The following is a 22,988-nucleotide window of genomic DNA, read 5'->3' as shown; positions in this document are numbered from 1 at the left end:
TTGGGGGTGGGGGATGCGGCAATGGCCTAGTGACATTAACAGTTGATTATTAATTCAGAGTCCCTAGGAATGATGTGGGGATCTTGGTTCATACAGCAGATGGTGGAATTTGGATTCAGTTAAAAATCTGGAATTAAGAACCTCGTGATAATCATGGAACCAATGCCGATTGTTGGAAAAACCAGTCTGGTTCGCTCATGTTTGTTGGGGAAAGAGCCTGCCGTCCTTACATGGTCTGGCCTACATGTAATTCCAGACAAACAACAATGTGGTTGACTCTTAGCTGTCTTCTGGGCAATTAGGGATGGGCAATAAGTGCTGGCCTAGCCAGACACATCCACATTGAATGAATAAAACAAAAAGCGACACACAGCAAGTGTGACAGAAAGGAAAGGCCAGAGGAAATGACTGAGAGAACAAAAGTGAGTCTGGCATGAAGTAGGATGAGAAGAAGTTGCTCTCAAGTATTTAACATACTACAGGTGGGTGGAGCTAAACCATTAAAACATCTACACAAGCTCCGTTTGTTCTGTTGCAAAGCAGGTAAAATTAAGGGGAGATTTGACATTAGGAGTGCCTTTGAAATGTAGACAGGAAGAAACTCTTTTTATAGGCTGGAGGCATGGTAACCAAAGACAGAGATTTCAATATAATCAGAAAAGAGTCAAAAGAAGGGCTGCAGAGAATTTGTTTTACACAGTGGGTTTTCCAGATCCGGACCGCACTGATTGAAAGTGTGCTGAGATTCGACAGCCGCTTTCAAAATGGACTTAAATATTAGCTCGAATGACAACGTTTTCAGGGCTATTGGTAAAGAGCAGGAGAAGTTGGATAGATCTTTCAAAGAGGTGGATATGCTGTGAGATTTGATGACAAAATTTAGCCCCAACTTCTCCAGACTCTGTCCATGACTGATGACCCTCATCCCTGATAATAAAATGTGAGGCTGGTTGAACACAGCAGGCCAAGCAGCATCTCAGGAGCACAAAAGCTGACGTTTCGGGCCTAGACCCTTCATCAGAGAGGGGGATGGGGAGAGGGAACTGGAATAAATAGGGAGAGAGGGGGAGGCGGACCGAAGATGGAGAGTTCCCCTACTGCATCCCTAAACCAGCCCAGTTCGTCCCCTCCCCCCACTGCACCACACAACCAGCCCAGCTCTTCCCCCCCACCCACTGCATCCCAAAACCAGTCCAACCTGTCTCTGCCTCCCTAACCGGTTCTTCCTCTCACCCATCCCTTCCTCCCACCCCAAGCCGCACCCCCAGCTACCTACTAACCTCATCCCACCTCCTTGACCTGTCCGTCTTCCCTGGACTGACCTATCCCCTCCCTACCTCCCCACCTACACTCTCTCCACCTATCTTCTTTACTCTCCATCTTCGGTCCGCCTCCCCCTCTTTCCCTATTTATTCCAGTTCCCTCTCCCCATCCCCCTCTCTGATGAAGGGTCTAGGCCCGAAACGTCAGCTTTTGTGCTCCTGAGATGCTGCTTGGCCTGCTGTGTTCATCCAGCCTCACATTTTATTATCTTGGAATTCTCCAGCATCTGCAGTTCCCATTATCTCTGACCCTCATCCTTGGTATTTTTTGGGAAGATCCTTTTGCGGCTGGATTTTAAACGTTCAAAAAAAAACGTTTCGTTAATATCTTTAACAGTTGCGACCTTCATTAATACCTTGCCTTCTTCTGCAACTTCAGCAAACATGTTTTATCCCTGTGCTTTTCTTAGTTATACAACTTCTTCCAGAGTTCCAGCAGATTTCAGTTGTAGTTAGCACAACATTCAGTGAGATACATTGTAATTCTTGGCCCATATGGGCCATAGTCCAATTCCATCAAAAATATGCATGCACCAATCTATGTCGAGGAATTACGATGTGGTCTGTTGGATAGCGTGATATTGAGATGGACCACAGACATCAGCATAGATCATTGGGACGAACGGCCTCTTTCTGTGTTGTAGATATTATGTGATGCTCTGTCTTATTACTTAATCCCAGTTTACTCTCATTTTGTTCAAAACTCTTCAGCTGATTGTACATTCACAGCAAGATTAATCATCATTGTGACATTTTGATATGGTCGGTGATTTGTTAACTGCAAAGGGAGATATTGAAAGGATTATAATTGTGAGCACATTATGATTTTTTCGTATTTTGTAGCACCACACATGAAATTGCAACCACAGGACGTGCATCTTTCAAAGCTTTGTGTTTCTACCATTACAATCAATGAAATTTCTCCCATTTTTCATTTGAGGGCTAATGTCATGCTTATATTGTCAGCTTATTTTAATGAATAGTAAACTATTTCCTTTCCATGAAATGATCTCCAAATGCACTCAGCATTTGGCTATGGTTTTCTATTGGATGGCAGCCTATCCTAGTTAGTATTTACTGCACACTAATGAATAGCGCTGTAATATTTTATACCCTGTTCAGGAAATCGTAGGACAGAATCAGAAGATGCAGAAAGAGACCATTTGGCCCAGTGTGCTTGTTCTTTAAGAGAGCCATCCAGTTAATCCCAATCTCCTTGTTTTATTTCATTCAACCCTGCAGGTGGTTTCCCCAGTTAAACAACAGAGATCTGCTCCCTCTTTGACATTTGTTTGCTCAGTTGGAGAGATGGCTATTATGCAATTTAGAATAACTCACAGGCCCTGAGAATAAAAGGCAATGACAAACTACCACTGGGAAGGGAAACAGTTCTGGATGACACATCAACAAACAACAAGTCAATGACCTGCCTTTGGGTACAGCATACATGAATGAGTTGAACTATTGCAAAAGAAGGAGGAGCTCTGAAGTTCAGAACTCAAGCAGAGAAAGGGAATTTGTTAAATAGCTGACGTTTCATGCCTAGACCCTTCATCAGAGAGAGGGGGATGGGGTGAGGGTTCTGGAATAAATAGGGAGCGAGGGGGAGGCGGACCGAAGATGGAGAGAAAAGAAGATAGGTGGAGAGGAGAGTATAGGTGAGGCGGTAGGGAGGGGATAGATCAGTCCAGGGAAGGAGACAGGTCAAGGAGGCGGGTTGAGGTGGTAGGTAGGAAATGGAGGTGCGGCTTGGGGTGGGAGGAAGGGATGGGTGAGAGGAAGAACAGGTTAGGGAAGTGGAGGGGTGTGTGGAGCGGACAAGGGAGTCGCGGAGAGAGTGGTCTCTCCGGAAAGCAGACAAGGGAGGGGATGGAAAAATAGCTTGGGTGGTGGGGTCGGATTGTAGATGGCGGAAGTGACGGAGGATGATACGTTGTATCCGGAGGTTGGTGGGGTGATGTGTGAGAACGAGGGGGATCCTCTTTGGGCGGTTGTGTCACCCCCGCCACAACCGTCCAAAGAGGATCCCCCTCGTTCTCACACATCACCCCACCAACCTCCGGATACAACGCATCATCCTCCGACACTTCTGCCATCTACAATCCGACCCCACCACCCAAACCATTTTTCCATCCCCACCCTTTTCTGCTTTCTGGAGAGACCACTCTCTCTGTGACTCCCTTGTCCGCTCCACACTCCCCTCCAACCCCACCACACCCGGCACCTTCCCCTGCAACCGCAGGAAATGCTACACTTGCCCCCACACCTCCTCCCGCACTCCTATCCCAGGCCCCAAGATGACTTTCCACATTAAGCAGAGGTTCACCTGCACATCTGCCAATATGGTATACTGCATCCATTGTACCCGGTGTGGCTTCCTCTACATTGGGGAAACCAAGCGGAGGCTTGGGGACCGCTTTGCAGAACACCTCCACTCGGTTCGCAATAAACAACTACACCTCCCAGTCGCAAACCATTTCTATTACCCCTCCCATTCTTTAGATGACATGTCCATCATGGGCCTCCTGCAGTGCCACAATGATGCCACCCGAAGGTTGCAGGAACAGCAACTCATATTCCACTTGGGAACCCTGCAGCCCAATGGCATCAATGTGGACTTCACCAGCTTCAAAATCTCCCCTTCCCCCACCGCATCCCAAAACCAGCCCAATTCGTCCCCTCCTCCCACTGCACCACACAACCAGCCCAGCTCTTCCCCTCCACCCACTGCATCCCAAATCCAGTCCAACCTGTCTCTGCCTCCCTAACCTGTTCTTCCTCTCACCCATCCCTTCCTCCCACCCCAAGCCGCACCTCCATCTCCTACCTACTAACGTCATCCCACCTCCTTGACCTGTCCATCTTCCCTGGACTGACCCACCCATCCCTACCTCCCTACCTATACTCTCCTCTCCACCTATCTTCTTTTCTCTCCACCTTCGGTCCGCCTCCACCTCTCTCCCTATTTATTCCAGAACCCTCACCCCATCCCCCTCTCTGATGAAGGGTCTAGGCCCGAAATGTCAGCTTTTGTGCTCCTGAGATGCTGCTTGGCCTGCTGTGTTCATCCAGCCTCACATTTTATTATCTTGGATTCTCCAGCATCTGCAGTTCCCATTATCATTGTTAAATAGCTATCAAGTTCAACCAGCAATAATTGTAGACTATCAATTACTTCCTTTACTAATGGGGTTTATTACAATGTAGATGCAATTTTCTGAGAGCGTGTCCCAGTGTTTGCCTCACATAAAAAGAATCTCAGAATTAGCTACATTAGTAAATTGTTTACATGGTTTTCCTCTGGTTCCAGAATTTACCTCAAATGTAAGAATAATTTATGCCACCAAGTCAATATGGGCACAGCCAATGTTGAAAAGACAGGGTGAGAAACCATTAATGAATTTGACGCATATGCTGACATGAATCTGAGATTTTTATTGCCTGTGGACAGCATGTGAAAGCAAGGTGGATAAAAGAAATTTCACAGTTTTAAGATTTGACATAGAATTACATAGCACCAGCATTAGAGAAACAGAGCTTTCAGTTTCAACTGGTACATGATTTACCACTCCACTCATCTTAAACCATCAATATATCCTTATATTCCTTTCTCCCCAATGAGCTTATTAAGTTGCTCCTTAAAGGTATCTGTACTATTCATCTCAATCACTCCCTGTGGGAGTGAGGACAACATTCTTACAATAAGGCTATGAGAAGTAGAAATCCTTCACATCTGCTGTGCTATTTAATGAGATCATGGCTGATCACATAATCTTCGAATCCACTTTCTTGCCTTTTCCCCATAACCCTTGATTCCTTTCTATCTGGCTCAGCCCTGAATATTCTCATCAACCGGCCCACTGTGGTAAAGAATGCCACAGGCTCACTAGTCTCTGAGAGAAGAAATTCCTCCTTATCTCTCTTCTAACTTGGTGAACACTCAACCGCAACTCTACCGCAAGAGAAACACCCTTTCAGCATTCTAAGAATAATGTATGTTTCAATAGGTTCACCTCTGTTTTTACTAAACTCCATTGAGTAAAGGATCAACCTACTCAAACTCTCTTCATAAGAAAATCTCTCCTTACCAGGGTCAACCTCGTGAACCTTCTCTGGACTGCCTCCAATGGAGTATATCTTTCTTTATATAAGGGTCCCAAAGCTGTTCATGATATTCCAGCTGTGGTTTGACTTGCTTCTTCAAGAGTTTTAGCAAGACCTTCCTTTTTTTTAAATACTTCATTGCCTTTGAAATCAAGGCTGAATTTCACCAACTGTGCCATCAATGAGCCTGAACAAAACTGGAATCAATGGGTGTCAGAGGGCAAACTCTCTGCTGGCTGGAGTCATGCCCGGCACATAGGAAGATGATTGCATTTGTTGGAAGTCAGTCATCTCAGCTCCAGGACATAGAGCATGCAGTCATACAGCATGTAAATAGACACTTCAAGTCCATGTTGACCATGTTGACATCTCTGCAGGAATTCTTCCGGGTGATGTTGTAAACCCAACATATTCAGCTGCTTCGTCAACGCCCTTCCCTCCATCATAAGGTCAGAAGTTGAGATGTTCACCGATGATTGCGTTATGTTCAGCACCATTCGCAACTTCTCAGATACTGAAGCAGTCCATGTTCAAATCTGGACAATATCCAGATTTGGTCTGACAAAGGTAGGTAACATTTGAACCACACAAATGACAGGCAATGACTATTTCAAATAAAAGACAATCTAACCATAGCTCCTTAACATTCAAGTGTGTTCCTATCACTGAATCCTTCACTATCAACATCATTGGGGTTACCATTAACCAGAAACTCAACTGGACTCACCACAGAAACAGAAGGAGCATGTCCGAGGCTAGGACTTGTGGTGAGTAACTCCCTTCCTGCCACCGCCAACGTCTCTATCTCCAAGGCAGAAGACAGGAGTATGATGGAATACTCCCCACTTGCCTGGATGAGTGCAGCTCCAACAACACTCAAGAAACTTGACACCATCCAGGACAAAGCAGCCGCTTGATTGACACCACATCAACAAGCATCCACTCCGTCCACCTCCGACACTCAGTAGCAGCGGTGTGTACTACCTACAAGATGCACTGCAGAAATTCACCAGCAATCCTTAGACAGCATACCCCAAACCCGTGACAACTTCCATCTAGAAGAACAAGAACAGCAAATACATGAGTATACCACTACCTGGAAGATCCCCTCCAAGCCATTCACCATCTTTACTGGGAAATATATCACCATTCCTTCTGTGTCACAGGGTCAAAATCCTGGAATTTCCTCCCGAAGGGTATTGTCGGTCTGTCTACAGCACATGAAATGCAGCAGCTCAAAAAGGCAACTCACCATCATCTTCTTAATGATAGCAATGCCCATGCTCTGCACGTGAATACATTTTTTAAAAAGCCCACATTCCAATTTGCTTTCCCTATTACATACTGAATTTGGATGTTAGCTTTTTGTGATTTACGTATCAAGTCCACCTGTGCTGGAACTTTCTACAGTCTTTCTCCATTTAAATGATATTCAGCCTTTCTAGTATACCTGTCAAAATGTATAGCCTCACATTTCTCACTTTCTTGGTAAAGGAGTTTCCTATTAATTCCCTATTTGTTTTATTAGTGCTGGGCTCAAGAAAAGAGCTAGAGGGTTAAAGACAACAGAATGAATTTTATCATGGTTGTTGTTGTTGGAGGCCAATCATCTCAGTCCATGAATTTCCCCAGGATAGATACTTTCAACATAACCTGTTCAGAAGCTGATGAAGGGTCTAGGCCCGAAACGTCAGCTTTTGTGCTCCTGAGATGCTGCTGGGGCTGCTGTGTTCATCCAGCCTCACATTTTATTACCTTGGATTCTCCAGCATCTGCAGTTCCCATTATCACAGAAACTTTATTACATTTGTCTCGAGCAAATAGCACTTGAACCCGGGCCTCCTAGCTCAGAAGTGTCTTAGGCTCAACTGTGTTCAGTTGCTTCAACAACGGCCTTCCCTTTATCATGAGTTAGAATGGGAATGATCACTGCCAATTGCACAATATTCAGCAACATTCATGACTTGTCAGATACTCAAGCCATCCATGTCTGTATGCAACAAAATCTGCACAATATCCAGACTTGAGCCGATATATGGTCAGTAACATTTGCACCACACAAGTGCCTGGCAATGGCCATATCCAACAAAAGGGAATCCAATCATTTTCTCTTGAAGTTCAATGGCATTACCATTACTGATTCTCGACTATCAACACCCTGGTGGTTACTCACAGACCACAAACTAAATTGAACTAACCATATAAATTCTATGCTAACGAGAACAGGTCAGAGATGAGAAATCTGCAATAATGAACTAGCCCGTGTCTCTCAAATGCCTGTCGAACATCTAAAAGTTATAAGTTGGGAGTGAAATGGAATACTCTCCACTTGCCTGAATGAATGCAGCTCCAACAACACATAGGAAGCTCGACGCCAACGAGGACAAAGCATCCTGCTTGGTTGACATGCCATTGACCACCTTCAACATTCACTCCCTTCAACACAGTCACATAATGGCACCAGAGTGTATCATTTACAAAATACACTGGGGTAACTCAACAACAATGTAATAACTGGGTTATTAGAAAATATTGCATGTTATTAGGCAAAGTCAACATGGATTTGTGAAAGGAACATCATGATGAACAAATGTGTTAGAGTTTAATGCGGATGTTACAGGGAGAACCAGTGGATGTGTGATGTATTTGGATTTGCAGAAGATTTTTGTTAAGGTCATACACAAGAGATTACTCAATAAAATTGAAGTGCATGGGATGGGGCGTATATACCAGTATAGACAAAAACAGAAAATACTGGAAGAACTCAGCAGGTCAGTGGGTGAGAAAGTACAGCTAACATTTCGGGTTCAGCAATCCTTCTTCAGAACTGACAGTAGCTATGAAAACGTGGTATATATGCTGATGATAGGGGGAGCTGAGGGAGGAAAGAACTTGGCAGTAGGTGGGATGGAGCCCAAAGAAAGAACAGTCAGTAGGCAGACAAAGGGATGGATAGTGGTTAGTCAGAGAGAGAGAAAAAAATCAGGGCCATTAATTGGTGAAGATTGGTAGACAATGGTGAAAGCAGCATATGTCATGACAGGTTCTGGGTATGGGGGTGGGTAAAGGATGTGGAAGGAGGTGTTCAGACTCTATAATTATTGAACTTGATACTGAGTTCTGAAGGCTGTAGGGTACACAAACAGAAAGTGAGATTGTGTTCTTCCAGCTTGTGCTGAGCTTTCCTGGAGCACTGTAGCAGGTATGAGATAAAGATGTTGGTCAGGGGCCATGATGGTATGTTGAAGTACTAGGCAACTGGAAACTCAGGGTCAGTTTTGAGGACACAACATAAGTGTCCCACTTTGCCTGCCTTTCATCCACCCAGTGTAGAGGAGACCACATAGTGAGGAGCTAATACAGTAGACTAGGCTGAGTGAGTGAAGTGCAAGGAAATGACTAGTTCACCTAAAACGTGTATCAGAGACCTTGGATGGCGAGGAGGGAGAGAGTAAATGGACAAGTGTTACACCTTCTGCACCGGAAGGAGTGTGGGGAAGCGTTGGGAATGGAAGCGGAGAGAACCAGGGTATCCTGGAGGGAATGGTCCCTGTGGAATGCTGACAAGAGAGGGGAGGGGGATATGGGTCAGGTGGTGGCATTCCACTGAAGGTAGCTGAAATGGATATGGAGACTGGTGGGTGGTAATTGAGGACGGGAAGTCCCTAATGTTATTATTGAAGGGAGGGAAGAAGGGGTGGGGATAGAATGGCAAGAAATAGGTCATGCGTGACGGAGAGCCCTGTCAAGGACAGTGGCAGGGAATCCCTGGTTGTGGAAAAATGTTGACATTTCTGAGATCCCCATGCAAAAGGTGGCATCATTAAAATAGATGTGAGAAGATGGTGTTCTTTGATTTTTTTTGTCCTTTTTAGCATAGTTTGAGAATTGATTAATAGAACAGAAATAGTGTAGTAATAAACAGATCATTCTCGGAATTACAGGTTAATACTAATATGTTCATACTTGGGTCAGTGTTGGGGCCACATACGCTCACAATCTATAAAATGATTTGGATGTGGGACCAATTGGAATATTTCAAAATTTGCTGACTGTGCCAAAGTAGGTGGGAACATAAATTGTGAGGATAGGAGGAGGCTTCAAGATGAGTTGGACAGGATAAGTAAATGGGCTGTGATGTACAGATGGAATTTAACGTATCTAAGTGTGATGCTATTTGCTTTGGTAGAAAAGAAATTTAAAAAGCAGAATATTTCTTAACTTGAATACTGGGATGTGTGGGTGTTCAAAAGGAAATGAGTAACCTTATCCTCAAGTCACTACAGGTTAGCATGTAGGTACAGCAAGCAATTAGGAAGCTGAATGGTATTTTGGCCTTTGTTGCAAAGAGATTAATGTACATAGGTAATGATGTTTTCCTGAAGTTTTATGGAACTTTGGTGAGACTGCATTTGATCCATTCTGCAAAGCTTTGTCTCTTTATCTGTGGAAGAATGCATTGCCATTAATGAAGTTCAATGGAGGGTCTCCTGATTTATCAGTGGGATGGTGGGACTGCCTTTCAAGGAGAAATTGAGGAAACTGTCTGTATTGCCTGGAGGTTTGAAGAATGAGAGGTGATCTCAGTGAAACTTAGAACATTCTTACACAGCATGACAATGTGAACGTATTTTCCCTTGGCTGATAACACGAGAACCAGGAGACATAATCTCAGGCTAGGGGGGGCAGACCATTAGTGACAGAGGTGAGGAAGAATTTCTTCACTCGGAGGATAACAAATCTTTGGAATTCTCTGCCTCGGAGGGATGTGGAAGCTCAATTATTGAACAGGTTTGAGGGCAAAAATCTGAGGGTTTGTGGAGACTAATGACAGTCAGGTCTATGGAAACAGTTTGGGAAAGATCCAGAGGTAGCAGATTAACCACCATCTTGTCTAAATGTTCAGGCAAACTTGACAGGCTAAATGGCCCACACCTGTTCCAATGTTCCTCAGGTTCCTTCAACAACAGCAACATCCGAACCTGTGACCTCTGCCATCTAAAAATCAAGAGCAGCAGCACTATTACCCCCACTTGTGCATTCCCTTCCAAGCACTACACAGTGGCCTATATACATGATATTATATCACTGCTATTTCATTGTCATTGGGTCAAAATCCTGGAATCCCCTTCCTGAAGCACTCTGGAGGTATCTTCACTACATGGACCGCAACAGTTCAAGACAGCAGCTCATAATCACCTTATCCAGGGCAGTTAGGGATGGGTATTAAATGCTGGCGTAGACAGAGACTCAGACATCCCTTGAATGAATAAACTAAAAGAATCTGTATTACAGCCCAGTGATAATGGGAACTACAGATGCTGGAGAATCCAAGATAACAAAGTGTGGAGCTGGATGAACACAGCAGGCCAAGCAGCATCTCAGGAGCACAAAAGCTGACGTTTCGGGCCTGGACCCTTCATCAGAGAGGGGGATGGGGAGACGGAACTGGAATAAATAGGGAGAGAGGTGGAGGCGGACCGAAGATGGAGAGAAAAGAAGATAGGTGGAAAGGAGAGTACAGGTGGGGAGGTAGGGAGGGGATAGGTCAGTCCAGGGAAGACGGACAGGTCAAGGAGGTGGGATGAGGTAGTAGGTAGGAAATGGAGGTGCGGCTTGAGGTGGGAGGAAGGGATGGGTGAGAGGAAGAACAGGTTAGGGAGGCAGAGACAGGCTGGGCTGGTTTTGGGATGCAGTGGGGGGAGGGGATGAGCTGGGCTGGTTTTGGGATGCGGTGGGGGAAGGGGAGATGTTGAAGCTGGTGAAGTCTACATTGATACCATTGGGCTGCAGGGTTCCCAAGTGGAATATGAGTTGCTGTTCCTGCAACCTTCAGGTGGCATCATTGTGGCACTGCAGGAGGCCCATGATGGACAAGTCATCTAAAGAATGGGAGGGGGAGTGGAAGTGGCTTGCGACTGGGAGGTGCAGTTGTTTATTGCGAACCGAGCAGAGGTGTTCTGCAAAGCTTGGTTTCCCCAATGTAGAGGAAGCCACACCAGGTACAATGGATACAGAATACCTCATTGGCAGATGTGCAGGTGAACAGCTGCTTAATATGGAAAGTCATCTTAGGGCCTGGGATCGGGGTGAGGGAGGAGGTGTGGGGGCAAATGTAGCACTTCCTGCGGTTGCAGGGGAAGGTGCCGGGTGTGATGGGGTTGGAGGGGAGTGTGAAGCGGACAAGGGAGTCACGGAGAGAATGGTCTCTCCGGAAGGCAGACAAGGGTGGGGATGGAAAAATGGTTTGGATGGTGGGGTTGGACTGTAGATGGCGGAAGTGTCGGAGGATGATGCGTTGTATCCGGAGGTTGGTGGGGTGGTGTGTGAGAATGAGGGGGATCCTTTTGGGGCGGTTGTGGCGGGGGGGCGGGGTTGAGGGATGTGTTGTGGGAAATGCGGGAGACGTGGTCAAGACCAGCCCAGCTCGTCTCCCCCCACTGCATCCCAAAACCAGCCCAGCCTGTCTCCTCTTCCATAACCTGTTCTTCCTGTCACCCATCCCTTCCTCCCACCTCAAGCCGCACCTCCATTTTCTACCTACTAACCTCACCCCACCTCCTTGACCTGTCCTTCTTCCCTGGACTGACCTATCCCCTCCCTACCTCCTCACCTATACTCTCCTCTCCACCTATCTTGTTTTCTCTCCATCTTCGGTCCGCCTCCCCCGCTCTCCCTATTTATTCCAGAACACTCTCCCCATCCCCCTCTCTGATGAAGGGTCTAGGCCCGAAACGTCAGCTTTTGTGCTTCTGAGATGCTGCTTGGCCTGCTGTGTTAATCCAGCTTCACACTTTGTTATCTTGTGTTACAGTCCAGAGAGGTTGTAGAGAGGAGGAAGTATTTCGAGGATTGTATTATAATTGCAATAATTAAGCCAAGTTGTATTTATCTGTTTTGTGATGCAATAAACAATGGAATTTATGCAAGCAACAAATAACAAGTGTTCTGTGTTTTCTTCATATTTTCTAGGTACCTGTCACTGTGGCAGATGTATCTGCGACAATCCTGGGAATGAGAAACTGGTTTATGGAAACTTTTGTGAGTGCAACGACGAAGACTGCATTGATGATGAAACTGGCGAGATCTGTGGAGGTGCACCAGAGTATATTTCATTTCAACAAGTGCTGCATTGTGCATGCATGATAAAGTGAAAGTGGAGTATTATTATTTGTGCAAGCATTCAGCTGACATTTTGCTAAAGTGGCCCCAAGCTTCCTGTAGTTACGAGCTTTGGAAGAATCAGATGTGCATAACGCTGAAAGGGATTGAACTCTCTGAAGATAAAATTTATTGGGTTATTTTGTGGCATGTCAGAAATGTTTTATAAATTATGCTCCTTTACAAAACATACTCGGATGTTCAATCCTGATGAATTGTGAAGTTAATCCAGGTAGAAATATGCTATTCTTTCTATCCAATCTTTTAACAACAGAAGGCTTTAACCAAGTTGTATCCCTCCATCTCTCCAACCCCCTCAACTCTTTAGAAACCCTCCTGAATACCCTCACTCTTTCATCACTCTTTAAACCAGCCTTCTAATGTATTCTTCAGCTCAGTGTACCATCTGTCCAGTTTTCCCCTTGTAAAAAACTTTGTAAATACGTATCTCTCAAAGGTGCCCAACAAATGCGTGATATTTTTGTTACATGATAAATAAAAATCTTTTATTGAGCAGGTATTATTTTATGGAAATCCTTTATATTATTGGGCTTCACAGCAATAAATTCAAAGGCCCTGGTGATTTATTTAAAATACTTTTGGTGCAATCTGTGGAACAAACATTCAACTCTGCTAATTTTCTGACTAGATTCACAATTCATTTCCCTCGCCATCGAAACAGGTCACTTACTACGGACAATCTTTTTGCAATGTTTGCACCGGAACCAGAATTTAATTTTAATTTTTTTTAACCACTTCTACGGAACAGTTGGCTTGTGTGTGAGGTGATTTTATTGATGTTAGGAACCTGTTATTTGTGTGATAACTGGAAGCGCTTTTGGACATTGAGGACTACATCTGCCTGCATGTGTGTCAAATTATTTTGAAATTAATCTTGCAGGTTAATTTGTGAGAAAAAATCTGGGGAATAAATGCCTCGCAATATTGTCGCAATAATCTTAAATTTCAGTTTTGCTGCTTTACCCACTATTTCTTGTGGTTTAAGGGCATGGAAAGTGTTACTGTGGTAACTGCTACTGTATGCCTGGTTGGCATGGCGATAAATGTGAATTCCAGTGTGACATTACCCCGTGGGAGAGCAAAAGGAAATGCATGTCATCGGATGGCAAAGTCTGCAGCAACCGAGGTGGGTCTTTCAAAACAGTTCAGACGTAATGAAAATGTTAATGATGAAGCTTGGAATTTAGAGTAAATGATGTTACCCACTTCTGGTCTAATTGCCTCTGTTTTGTGTAATGAGAGCAGGAGTTATTGTGGCAGAAATCATACTGAGGCTCTGAAAGACTCAACTCAGAAAAGAAAATTTCAAAATCCAGCAGGCCTGTTATTTTCTGATTTATTACTCTTATTCCAAACTAAACAGGCTGATGGATATGTTGAATGTGAAGAACGAGAAAGAGAGAGAGAAAGACAGTGAAAGACGGAGTCAGAGAGACAGCATCATTTCATAAGTTGTTCTACCTGGCTACCCCAGAATGACAGTGAAAATTGAGAATGGCCCTGAGCTGGCTTCCAGCCAAGAAACTATTACACAGTGCATCTAACGACCTGGGCTTGTAGTTTCCCAACTTCAGAGTGTTTAGTTATGGCATAACACAGGAAAAAAATGCTCTGAGAATGTGTGTGTTAATTATTGGCAGGTCTCAAGGCTGTTTGAAATCAGCTCAATGAGCCAGTGTTCACATATGTTGCATGCTTTACTCAAAATTAAACTCACTCTCAATAGTCTGAAAGCAAATCAAGGACACAAAGTGCCTTTCTCACTGATACCATGCTGGGCTAATGAGACCATTCTTCTTCATTAGTTAAAGACGGTGCTATCAAGTGTGAACACATGAGTGTGAGCTCTGCCTTGCACCCTCATATCTCGAGTGATTATTCCTGGACAACAAGTATATCTCTTAGATAAGCAAATCAAAAAAAGTCAAAAGACTGGGTGAAGATTTGTAGATGGAATGAAGTTAGAGTGCAATGAAGTAGGATGGGAAAAGGTTCCTGTGGGGCTTAAACACAGGCTGGGCCTTTGTTCCCTGCAAAAGAACATGCTGAGACGTGACCTGATAGAAGCCTTTAAAATACTGAAGATGTGTTACGGTTGATTGGATGTTTCTATTTGTAAGATGATTAAAGCTAGGGGCTACAAGCAGCTGATTGTCTCGAATAAATCCATTACAGAATTCAGCAGAAACATTTTCATTAAGTAGAATAGTATAATTTATTAAGTTGAATAGTATAAATGCATTGAAGGTGAAGCTGGTATGAGGGGAAAAATGAATAGAATGAAATATCGACTGGGTGAGTGAAGGGGGTCAGTCGGAGGTTCTTTTATAACATAAATACCAGTACAACTGGTGGGCTGAATGGTCTGTTTCTTTATTTCATTCCATGTAATTCATGCACAGTAATTGCATCAATGTTTTTTTGCTTGGAATTAATCCACCAATTTTTGAACAAAAACAATCGAGGTTTTTAAGATCCACACTTGAAGATGCTTATTGTTTAACAGCTTGGAGAGCTCTGGGAAATGGAGATAGCGCAAATTTCTCTATGGCAGAACCAGCAATGAGCTGAAATTACATCCTGCTCTTTCTGAATTTCTATGGCTCTATAATTGCAGGGGATGGCCTTTTGTGCATTGCAGTGATTTTGGGAAGATGACTGAAAGTTCTTTCAATATCTCACCATCATGCACAGATCAGGAGATGTACATCATTTTGTTACTTTACTGATCTTTATCTTGTACAATTGTCAGCAGCAGAGCAAATTTAATATGAGCAGTACAGATGCTCGAGGGTGGGACAGGTTTGATTCCTTTCCATGTTGAACTTCGGTTATTCTCTTGTGTCATCGGGACATTTTCATTGAGATTGAACTATAGTTTTCTGAAATATAGTAATGAATGAATTCTTTTGTCAAATAGTCGTTACAGCATGGAAGGAGGCCACTTGACACAATGAGTCTGTACCAGCTCTCTGTGAAGCAACCCAGTCACTCCAGTCATTCCTTTCCTCTATCCTTGTAATCCTGAAAGCTTACCCCAAACGCCTGTCCAGTTTTCCTTTAGAAATAGCTCACCATCTCTATTTGCCCCTCCCTTAAAGCTGATAGCTTCTAATTCAGTACTATTCACTGAGTAAGAGAGTTCCTTCTGCCACCCTCTTTCTCCCTTTAAATGCAATGCCTTAGGAATCTGATTGAACCCCAGAATGCTGCACATGGGGAATGGGAGGCTATTTGCTGCACATGTTTGTACATAGGTGGAAGAACAAAGTGACAACTCAGTAGAAAGCTGAGATTGTGCAGAAGAGCATCACCTGGCATTCCATGTTAGTTAGAGAGACCTTTTCTCCTCATCCTTCACCTAGAGATCATTTTAGAATCCCAACTTACCGGATGCATGAGCCAAAAATAGCACAGCAAAGGCAATGGTGGATTTGATGTTAATTGTTTCTCAATTAAGTACTAATTGTGTTCATTAGGTAGAAATTAATTGTGGCCTCATGATTGTTTATAGCTGGGAGGTTAAGGCAGCAAGTTGTGAATCCATAGTCTTTTGTATGAGAGCCAGCAGTCCAACTCCTTAGCCAATAAGATTGAAGGATTGGGAAAGAAACAGAAAAGAACAGGAAAGGAAATCAAGGGAATTAGTCAAATCAGGGATAGAAACAGAAATGAGGAAGGATAGAAAGATTTAATTAAGAGAGTAAAACTTGTGATGGAAAGGAAAAGTTAAGCTTTTTTGAAGGTATTTAAATAAAGAATTTGCAAATCCAACAATTTATTGTTGCAGAAATGAGATGCTGGATAGGTCAAGTGACATTGCAGGAAGTGGATGTTAGTGCCCTCTCTTTCAGGTGCCTCAGGTTCACAAATTTTGGCAGGACATGTGTGTGTGTGTGTGTGTGTGTGTGTGTGTGTGTTTGTATGTATAGAGCAGAGCAGAGCAGAGCAGAAGGGGTCACTCTGTTAGCAGATAGGAAGCCTTCCTCTTTGCCATGCCTGTTGTTGGGCTGTTCTAGTACAGCTACGACTGGCATCTGCCAAACAATATGGAAAATTGCTCAGAGTCCTCTCCATAGGAAGCAGGACAAATCCAATCTGCTTAATTACTGCTCCATCAGTCTACTCTCAATCATCAGCAAAGTTGTGGAAGGGGTTGTCAACAATGCTATCACATTGTACTTACTCAGCAATAACCTGCTCACTGTTGGATAGTTTTAAATATCATCAGGGCTGCACATCTCATTATAGCTGTAGCCTAAACTTGGGCAAACAACGTTGAAGTCCACAGGTGAAATGAGAATGCCCGCTCTTGATATCAAGACAGCATTTGATCATGTATGGTATCAAGGAGGATAGCAAAATTGAAGTCAATTTCTGAGAGTGCATCAAACTGAGAAAATAGAAGCATTATGTGAGGTGATAAAGAAATAATATCACTCATGGAGTTAATGACTCATGATAACAAAGGTAAAGTTTAGCGCAGAAATTCTATCAGTTGGGGATCTCTTTGGATGAGATTGGTTGCTGATTTTTTTGTCAGAACTGAAACGCCACTTAAACAACAGACTGTGATGGGAGGATGAGAAAGGAAATGCACTCTCAATGACTACATAATAAATATAATTTACTCTAGTTAAGCATGGATTACATAGTATGGCCGTGTTTGGTGACAGCACAATACCACCCTTCTCAAATCATGCTGTGATTTTATCTTCTGTAGGGAACTGTATCTGTGGTGAGTGTACATGCTATGACTTGGATCCCAGTGGTGAATACGGTGACATTCATGGGGCAACATGTGAATGTGATGAGAGAGACTGCCTCGCTGTATATGACAGATACTCTGATAGTTTCTGCTCAGGTAAACAAATGCTGTATTACACAGATTCAATATGATGTTTATGTTCAGACAATTTGGAAATTGTTTGTATAATTAACATGCTTCCGTCTATTGTTCTGCTGGTGTGATATACAGTTTCTCTGGACCAATATTATTTTTGTTTACATCTGTTATTACCATTTCCTTTGGCTTTGCACAATCATTCCTTCTGTCATTTAATCTGCCCTGTCATCCACCCTGTCACAGAGCTTCCCTTTCGTTCTTCTGTTCCCCTGTCTCCACACATGCTCGAGATCAGTTAGCTATCCAGCTTTTTTCTGTTCCCGTGCAAGGTCATTATTCTGAAACGTGGAGCATAATTTTAAGATGGAGGGGAAGGCGGGTGGTGATGGTGGGGGAGAGATATTGTGTGTGGTAACGTGTTGGGGACAGCCTTTAACAAGTTAATTGTCAATCACTGCCCCGAAAAGTTAGGAAGCCTTGCCCTTGACAGCTGCTGAGCAACATGATTGGCTGGTAGCTATGTTGTCCCAGCAGTGTACAACCTCAGAAGCAGCCCTCACTAGGAGTACAAGCAGTCCCAGGAAGGAAGGCAACATGAATTACAGAGTAAGGTCAGTGCTGTGTGTGTGTGTGTGTGTGTGTGTGTGGTCTGAGTGAGACAGGTGGGTTTGGGGTGAGGTTGGAGCCGAGGGAAACAGGCAACAGGATGTACCTCCATTTCCTTAATGCCGTTTATCCTGAGATTGAGGAGAAGCAGGCTTGCCTGATTCATTCTCCTTTCTCCAGTCACCGTGTGTTACTGCAGCTGAGACAGAAAGAAGCCCTGAGCTCGCCTCTAATTGAGTAGTTAATGACCTCAATAGGCTTAAGGGCAGGCTTGTTGATCCCTTATGTACATCACTTATGGGGGACTGCATGGCATGGTTGGTACTGCTGCCTCACAGAGCCAGGGACCCAGGTTCGATTCCACCCTTGGGTGACTGACTATGTGGAGATTGCACATTCTCCTTGTGTCTGTGTGGGCTTCCTCTGACTGCTCCAGTTTCCTCCCACAGCACAAAGATGTGCAGGCTAGGTGGATTGGCCATGCTAAATTGCCCATAGTGTTCAGGGGTGTGTGGGTTATAGGGGGAATGGGTCTGGGTGAGATGCTTTTTGGAGAGGCAGTGTAGGCTTGTTGGGCTGAATGGCCTGTTTCCGCACTGTAGGTAGTCTTTAAATAAAAGCACAATGCTGGGGAGGGAGGGAAAGAAAGAAAACCTTGGCTTTGAAATTTTTAGCTCAAGTCTGGAAATACTGCAAATTCTCAAGTTCAGAGGGATCCATGGAATAGGTGACAACATCCTGTGCTTGGATCTCCAAGGAGTATTGCAATCAAGAGTTCACATGTAGAGGCAATGAGTGCACGCTTGGAGTACAGTGCATAGTTCTGGTCTCCATGTTATTGGAAAGATATAGAAGACGCATTATGTAAGAACGATAAACCTGGATGATACTTAAAGTTGGAGGGCTTCCTGATCAGGAAAGATTGACGAGGCTTGGGCGTTGCCCTCTTGAAAAGGGAAGGGGAAGGGGTGGCCTATAGAAGTTCTTAAAGTTAGAATTTGGTTTTTCTGTTTGCTTAGCAGGAAGGAACTCAAGTTTAGGCTCTCACACTATGTGCCAAGTATTTGTCACATATCTCTGAAAATAACTGTGTACTTTTCATATTATTTTGGATCCTCTATGTGGAGGGAACAATTAATATGCAAAGCTTCCCCCTCATTCTACTGATAGATTTGAAGATATGCTTTTGTCCACACTGGTGAGCAGTTCTTTAGACATTTTGAAATTTAGTTTTCAAGTCCTGAGGATAAGGTGCCAGAGTTTCCACAACTTGATTTGTAAAATAATAATCTTCACAGTCTTTAGCAAAGCTGAAACTCTTAGTAAGGGGTCTGTGCTGGGCATCCAATCTACTCATTCTACTTTTCCTGATTCTCATCAATTAGAAAAGTGAATTATTCCAAATTCAAATCATGTAAAATCTATCTGTATTTGGAATGCACGTATCTCTGCAGTTACTGTCCTTTCATAGTTGCCCATGTGAAGGTAGTGGTAAGCTGTTGTTTTGAACCCCTTAAGTCCTTGGGGTATAGCATAGCAAAAGTGCAGTTAGGGTGGGAATTGAAGGAATTTGATACGGTGACAATGAAGAAATGGTGATACAGTTCAATGTTCAAGATAGTGCATGGTTCGGAGAAGAACTTGCAGATGGTAGTGCTCCCATACCTTTTGCTGTCTTTTTCTTCTCAGTGGTGGAGGTCACTGATTAGGAAGGTGCTAAGGAGTTTGGGTGTATTGCTGCAGTAGTCCATCTTGTAGATGGTGCACACTGCTATTGTACATTGTTTGTGGATACAGTGTCAATCAAGTGGGCTACTTTGTCCTTGGTGGTGTCAAGCTTCTTGACTGCTGTTGGACTGCACCTACCAGGTAAGTGGGGAGCATTCCATCACACTCTTGACTTGGTTCTGCCAGATGGTGGACAGGCTCTCAGAAGTCAGGTGGTGAGTTACAAGTTGCAGAATTGCTAGCCTCTGACCTGCTCATGTAGTCACAGTATTTACATCACAAGTCCAGTTTGGTTAATCGTAACAACCACAAATGTTGATGGTGGGGTTTCAGTGAGGGTGATACTATTGAATGTCAGGATCAGATGGTTAGATTTTCCTTGTTGGAAATGGTCATTGCCTGGAACTTGCATGGCACTGATGTTACTGATCGACCTAGACCTGAATAGTGACTAAATTTGGATGAGGGCCTGCCTTAGTATCTGAGGAACTGCAAACGATGCGGAACATTGTGCAATCATCAATTAACATCCCTACTTCTGATCTAATTTGTTTTCTCACTAATCTGTTCAGAGTTGCTGTCACACATCAATGTCGCATATGGGACGTGCTAAGTGTCCTGCCTCAAAAGTAGACGTACTACCACTGCCCCACTTCTAATGTAATTTATTTTTAATATCCAGAAGTGTTCCTGTACACAACTGATTTTTATTTTCAATGTTTAGCCCATGTTTTCCTGTTGATTAATTTACACGCAAAGCTTGTTAAGGGTGACTTCAGACCTATTTTCTAATTAGCCTGTTCAAGGATGTTGTTGTCTGGAGCAGTTGGGACTTGAACTCAGGTCTTCTGACTCAGAGGCAGAGATGCTACCATTGCATTGCCCTAACTGGGGAAGGCTCTGTTTCTAGGTAGTGTAGACCTACCAACCTTTTGGTTAACAGCCAGTGGCACTGATAAATTAGATCACAGAGACTGGTCTTCTGACCTAATTTTTTTTGTTGTTTAATCAACCTGTTTAGGGGTGTTCTTGCCCACCTTCAGAGCAGGTGTGACTTGAATCCAGGTGTCGTTGCTCAGAGGTAGAAACATTACCGCTGTGCTATAAGAGACTTTACTGACCTAATTTTCCTTTCTTCTACCCAGGAGTGTTAGCACACACAACTGAGCGGACCTTTCCACCACCAAAATCACCCGGGCATTTCTTTGTTTTTCTTTTGCAACTACCATCCACTACCAGTAAAAACACACACAACCAATTAAGTGTTTACAAGCAAAGCCCGGTGCAAACCACCAAAGGTGAAGGAGGCGGGGGGTAAGGACAGAGGTCTTCTGTCCTAATATTAACATTTTTATTTAACCTATTTATCTAATCAACATGCTCAGAGATGTTATTACACGCCTCTGAAGCAGGTGGGACTTGAACCAGACCTCCTGACCTAGGGGTACAGATATTACCCTGCACCAGAGGAGCCCTTCTGACCTAATTATGGTTGGAAGATGGTTGGGAATAGGTCACAGCAACGAGGAACTATGAAGCCTTCTCGTGAAGTGTTAGTGTCCCTACCTCTCAGCCAGGAAGCACGTGCTCGAGTCCTACCTACACCAGAGTTATGTCATAACCGGTTGATTTTTAAAAAAAACAATAAATTCAGGGCTCTTGTGGTGCGGTGATAGCATCCCTACCTTTGAACCAAGAGGCCCAGGTTCAAGTCCTATCTGCTCCAGAAGTGTGTTCTAACATCTCTGAACAAGTTGTTTGGGAAATAGAAAATAGCTTTAAAACAAAAACCCTGAGGGATCATAGGGCCCTTGTGGTACAGTGGTAGTGTCCCTAATTCTGAGTCAGGAGGCCTGTGTTCAAGTCCCATCTGCACTAGAGATATCTCATAACAGGTTGATTTTATTTTAAAAAAGGAACCACAACAAATTCAGGGCTTTTGTCATAAATTGGTAGTCTCCTTACCTCTAGACCAAGAGCCATAGGTTCAAGTCCCATCTGCTCTAGAGCTGTGACATGACACCTTTGAATAAGTTGATTCAACTTTGACATACCTACCCTGAAGAACTACGTGTCCTTGTGACAGTGCGGTAGTGTTCCCAGTTGCTGCCGATTAGCTTTGTCAATGATTCCTTCCATCGCTTCACTGATTATCATGTGTAAACTAATGGGTGTGATTGACCAGGTTGGATTTGTCCTACATTTTATGGGCAGGGAATACCTGGGCAATTTTTCATGCATTTCAGGGAGATGCTAATGTTGTGGCAATTCTGGAACACCTTGATGAGGGATGCAGCAGGTTCTTCAGTTTCAGAGATAATGGGAACTGCAGATGCTGGAAATTCCAAGATAATAAAATGTGAGGCTGGATGAACACAGCAGGCCAAGCAGCATCTCAGGAGCACAAAAGCCGACGTTTCGGGCCTAGACCCTTCATCAGAGAGGGGGATGGGGGGAGGGAACTGGAATAAATAGGGAGAGAGGGGGAGGCGGACCGAAGATGGAGAGTAAAGAAGATAGGTGGAGAGGGTGTAGGTGGGGAGGTAGGGAGGGGATAGGTCAGTCCAGGGAAGACGGACAGGTCAAAGAGGTGGGATGAGGTTAGTAGGTAGCTGGGGGTGCGGCTTGGGGTGGGAGGAAGGGATGGGTGAGAGGAAGAACCGGTTAGGGAGGCAGAGACAGGTTGGACTGGTTTTGGGATGCAGTGGGTGGGGGGGAAGAGCTGGGCTGGTTGTGTGGTGCAGTGGGGGTAGGGGATGAACTGGGCTGGTTTAGGGATGCAGTAGGGGAAGGGGAGATTTTGAAACTGGTGAAGTCCACATTGATACCATATGGCTGCAGGGTTCCCAGGCGGAATATGAGTTGCTGTTCCTGCAACCTTCGGGTGGCATCATTGTGGCAGTGCAGGAGGCCCATGATGGACATGTCATCAAGAGAACGTCCCTCACCTTCCTGGACCTCTCAGTCTCCATCTCAGGCAACCAGCTTGTAACTGATGTCCATTTCAAGCCCACCGACTCCCACAGCTACCTAGAATACACCTCCTCCCACCCACCCTCCTGCAAAAATTCCATCCCCTATTCCCAATTCCTCCGCCTCTGCCGCATCTGCTCCCACGATAAGACATTCCACTCCCGCACATCCCAGATGTCCAAGTTCTTTAAGGACCGCAACTTTCCCCCCACGGTGATCGAGAACGC

The 22,988-nt window shown here is 44.2% G+C and overlaps 1 protein-coding gene across 3 annotated transcripts in view; it reads left to right on the top strand.

Moving 5' to 3' along the window:
* Window positions 1-22,988, top strand: part of itgbl1 (integrin, beta-like 1) — a 182,720-nt gene that overhangs the window by 93,479 nt on the left and 66,253 nt on the right. For all 3 annotated transcript variants that reach the window (XM_059646457.1, XM_048532714.2, XM_048532715.2), the window contains exons 4-6: window positions 12,399-12,521; window positions 13,594-13,734; window positions 17,332-17,472. In XM_059646457.1, the coding sequence (XP_059502440.1) occupies window positions 12,399-12,521; window positions 13,594-13,734; window positions 17,332-17,472 (405 nt within the window). The remainder of the gene's footprint in view (window positions 1-12,398; window positions 12,522-13,593; window positions 13,735-17,331; window positions 17,473-22,988) is intronic.

Source organism: Stegostoma tigrinum, chromosome 6, assembly GCF_030684315.1.
Source record: "Stegostoma tigrinum isolate sSteTig4 chromosome 6, sSteTig4.hap1, whole genome shotgun sequence".
Classification (NCBI taxonomy): Eukaryota; Metazoa; Chordata; class Chondrichthyes; order Orectolobiformes; family Stegostomatidae; genus Stegostoma; species Stegostoma tigrinum.
This window is presented reverse-complemented; position numbering and strand designations above follow the sequence as displayed.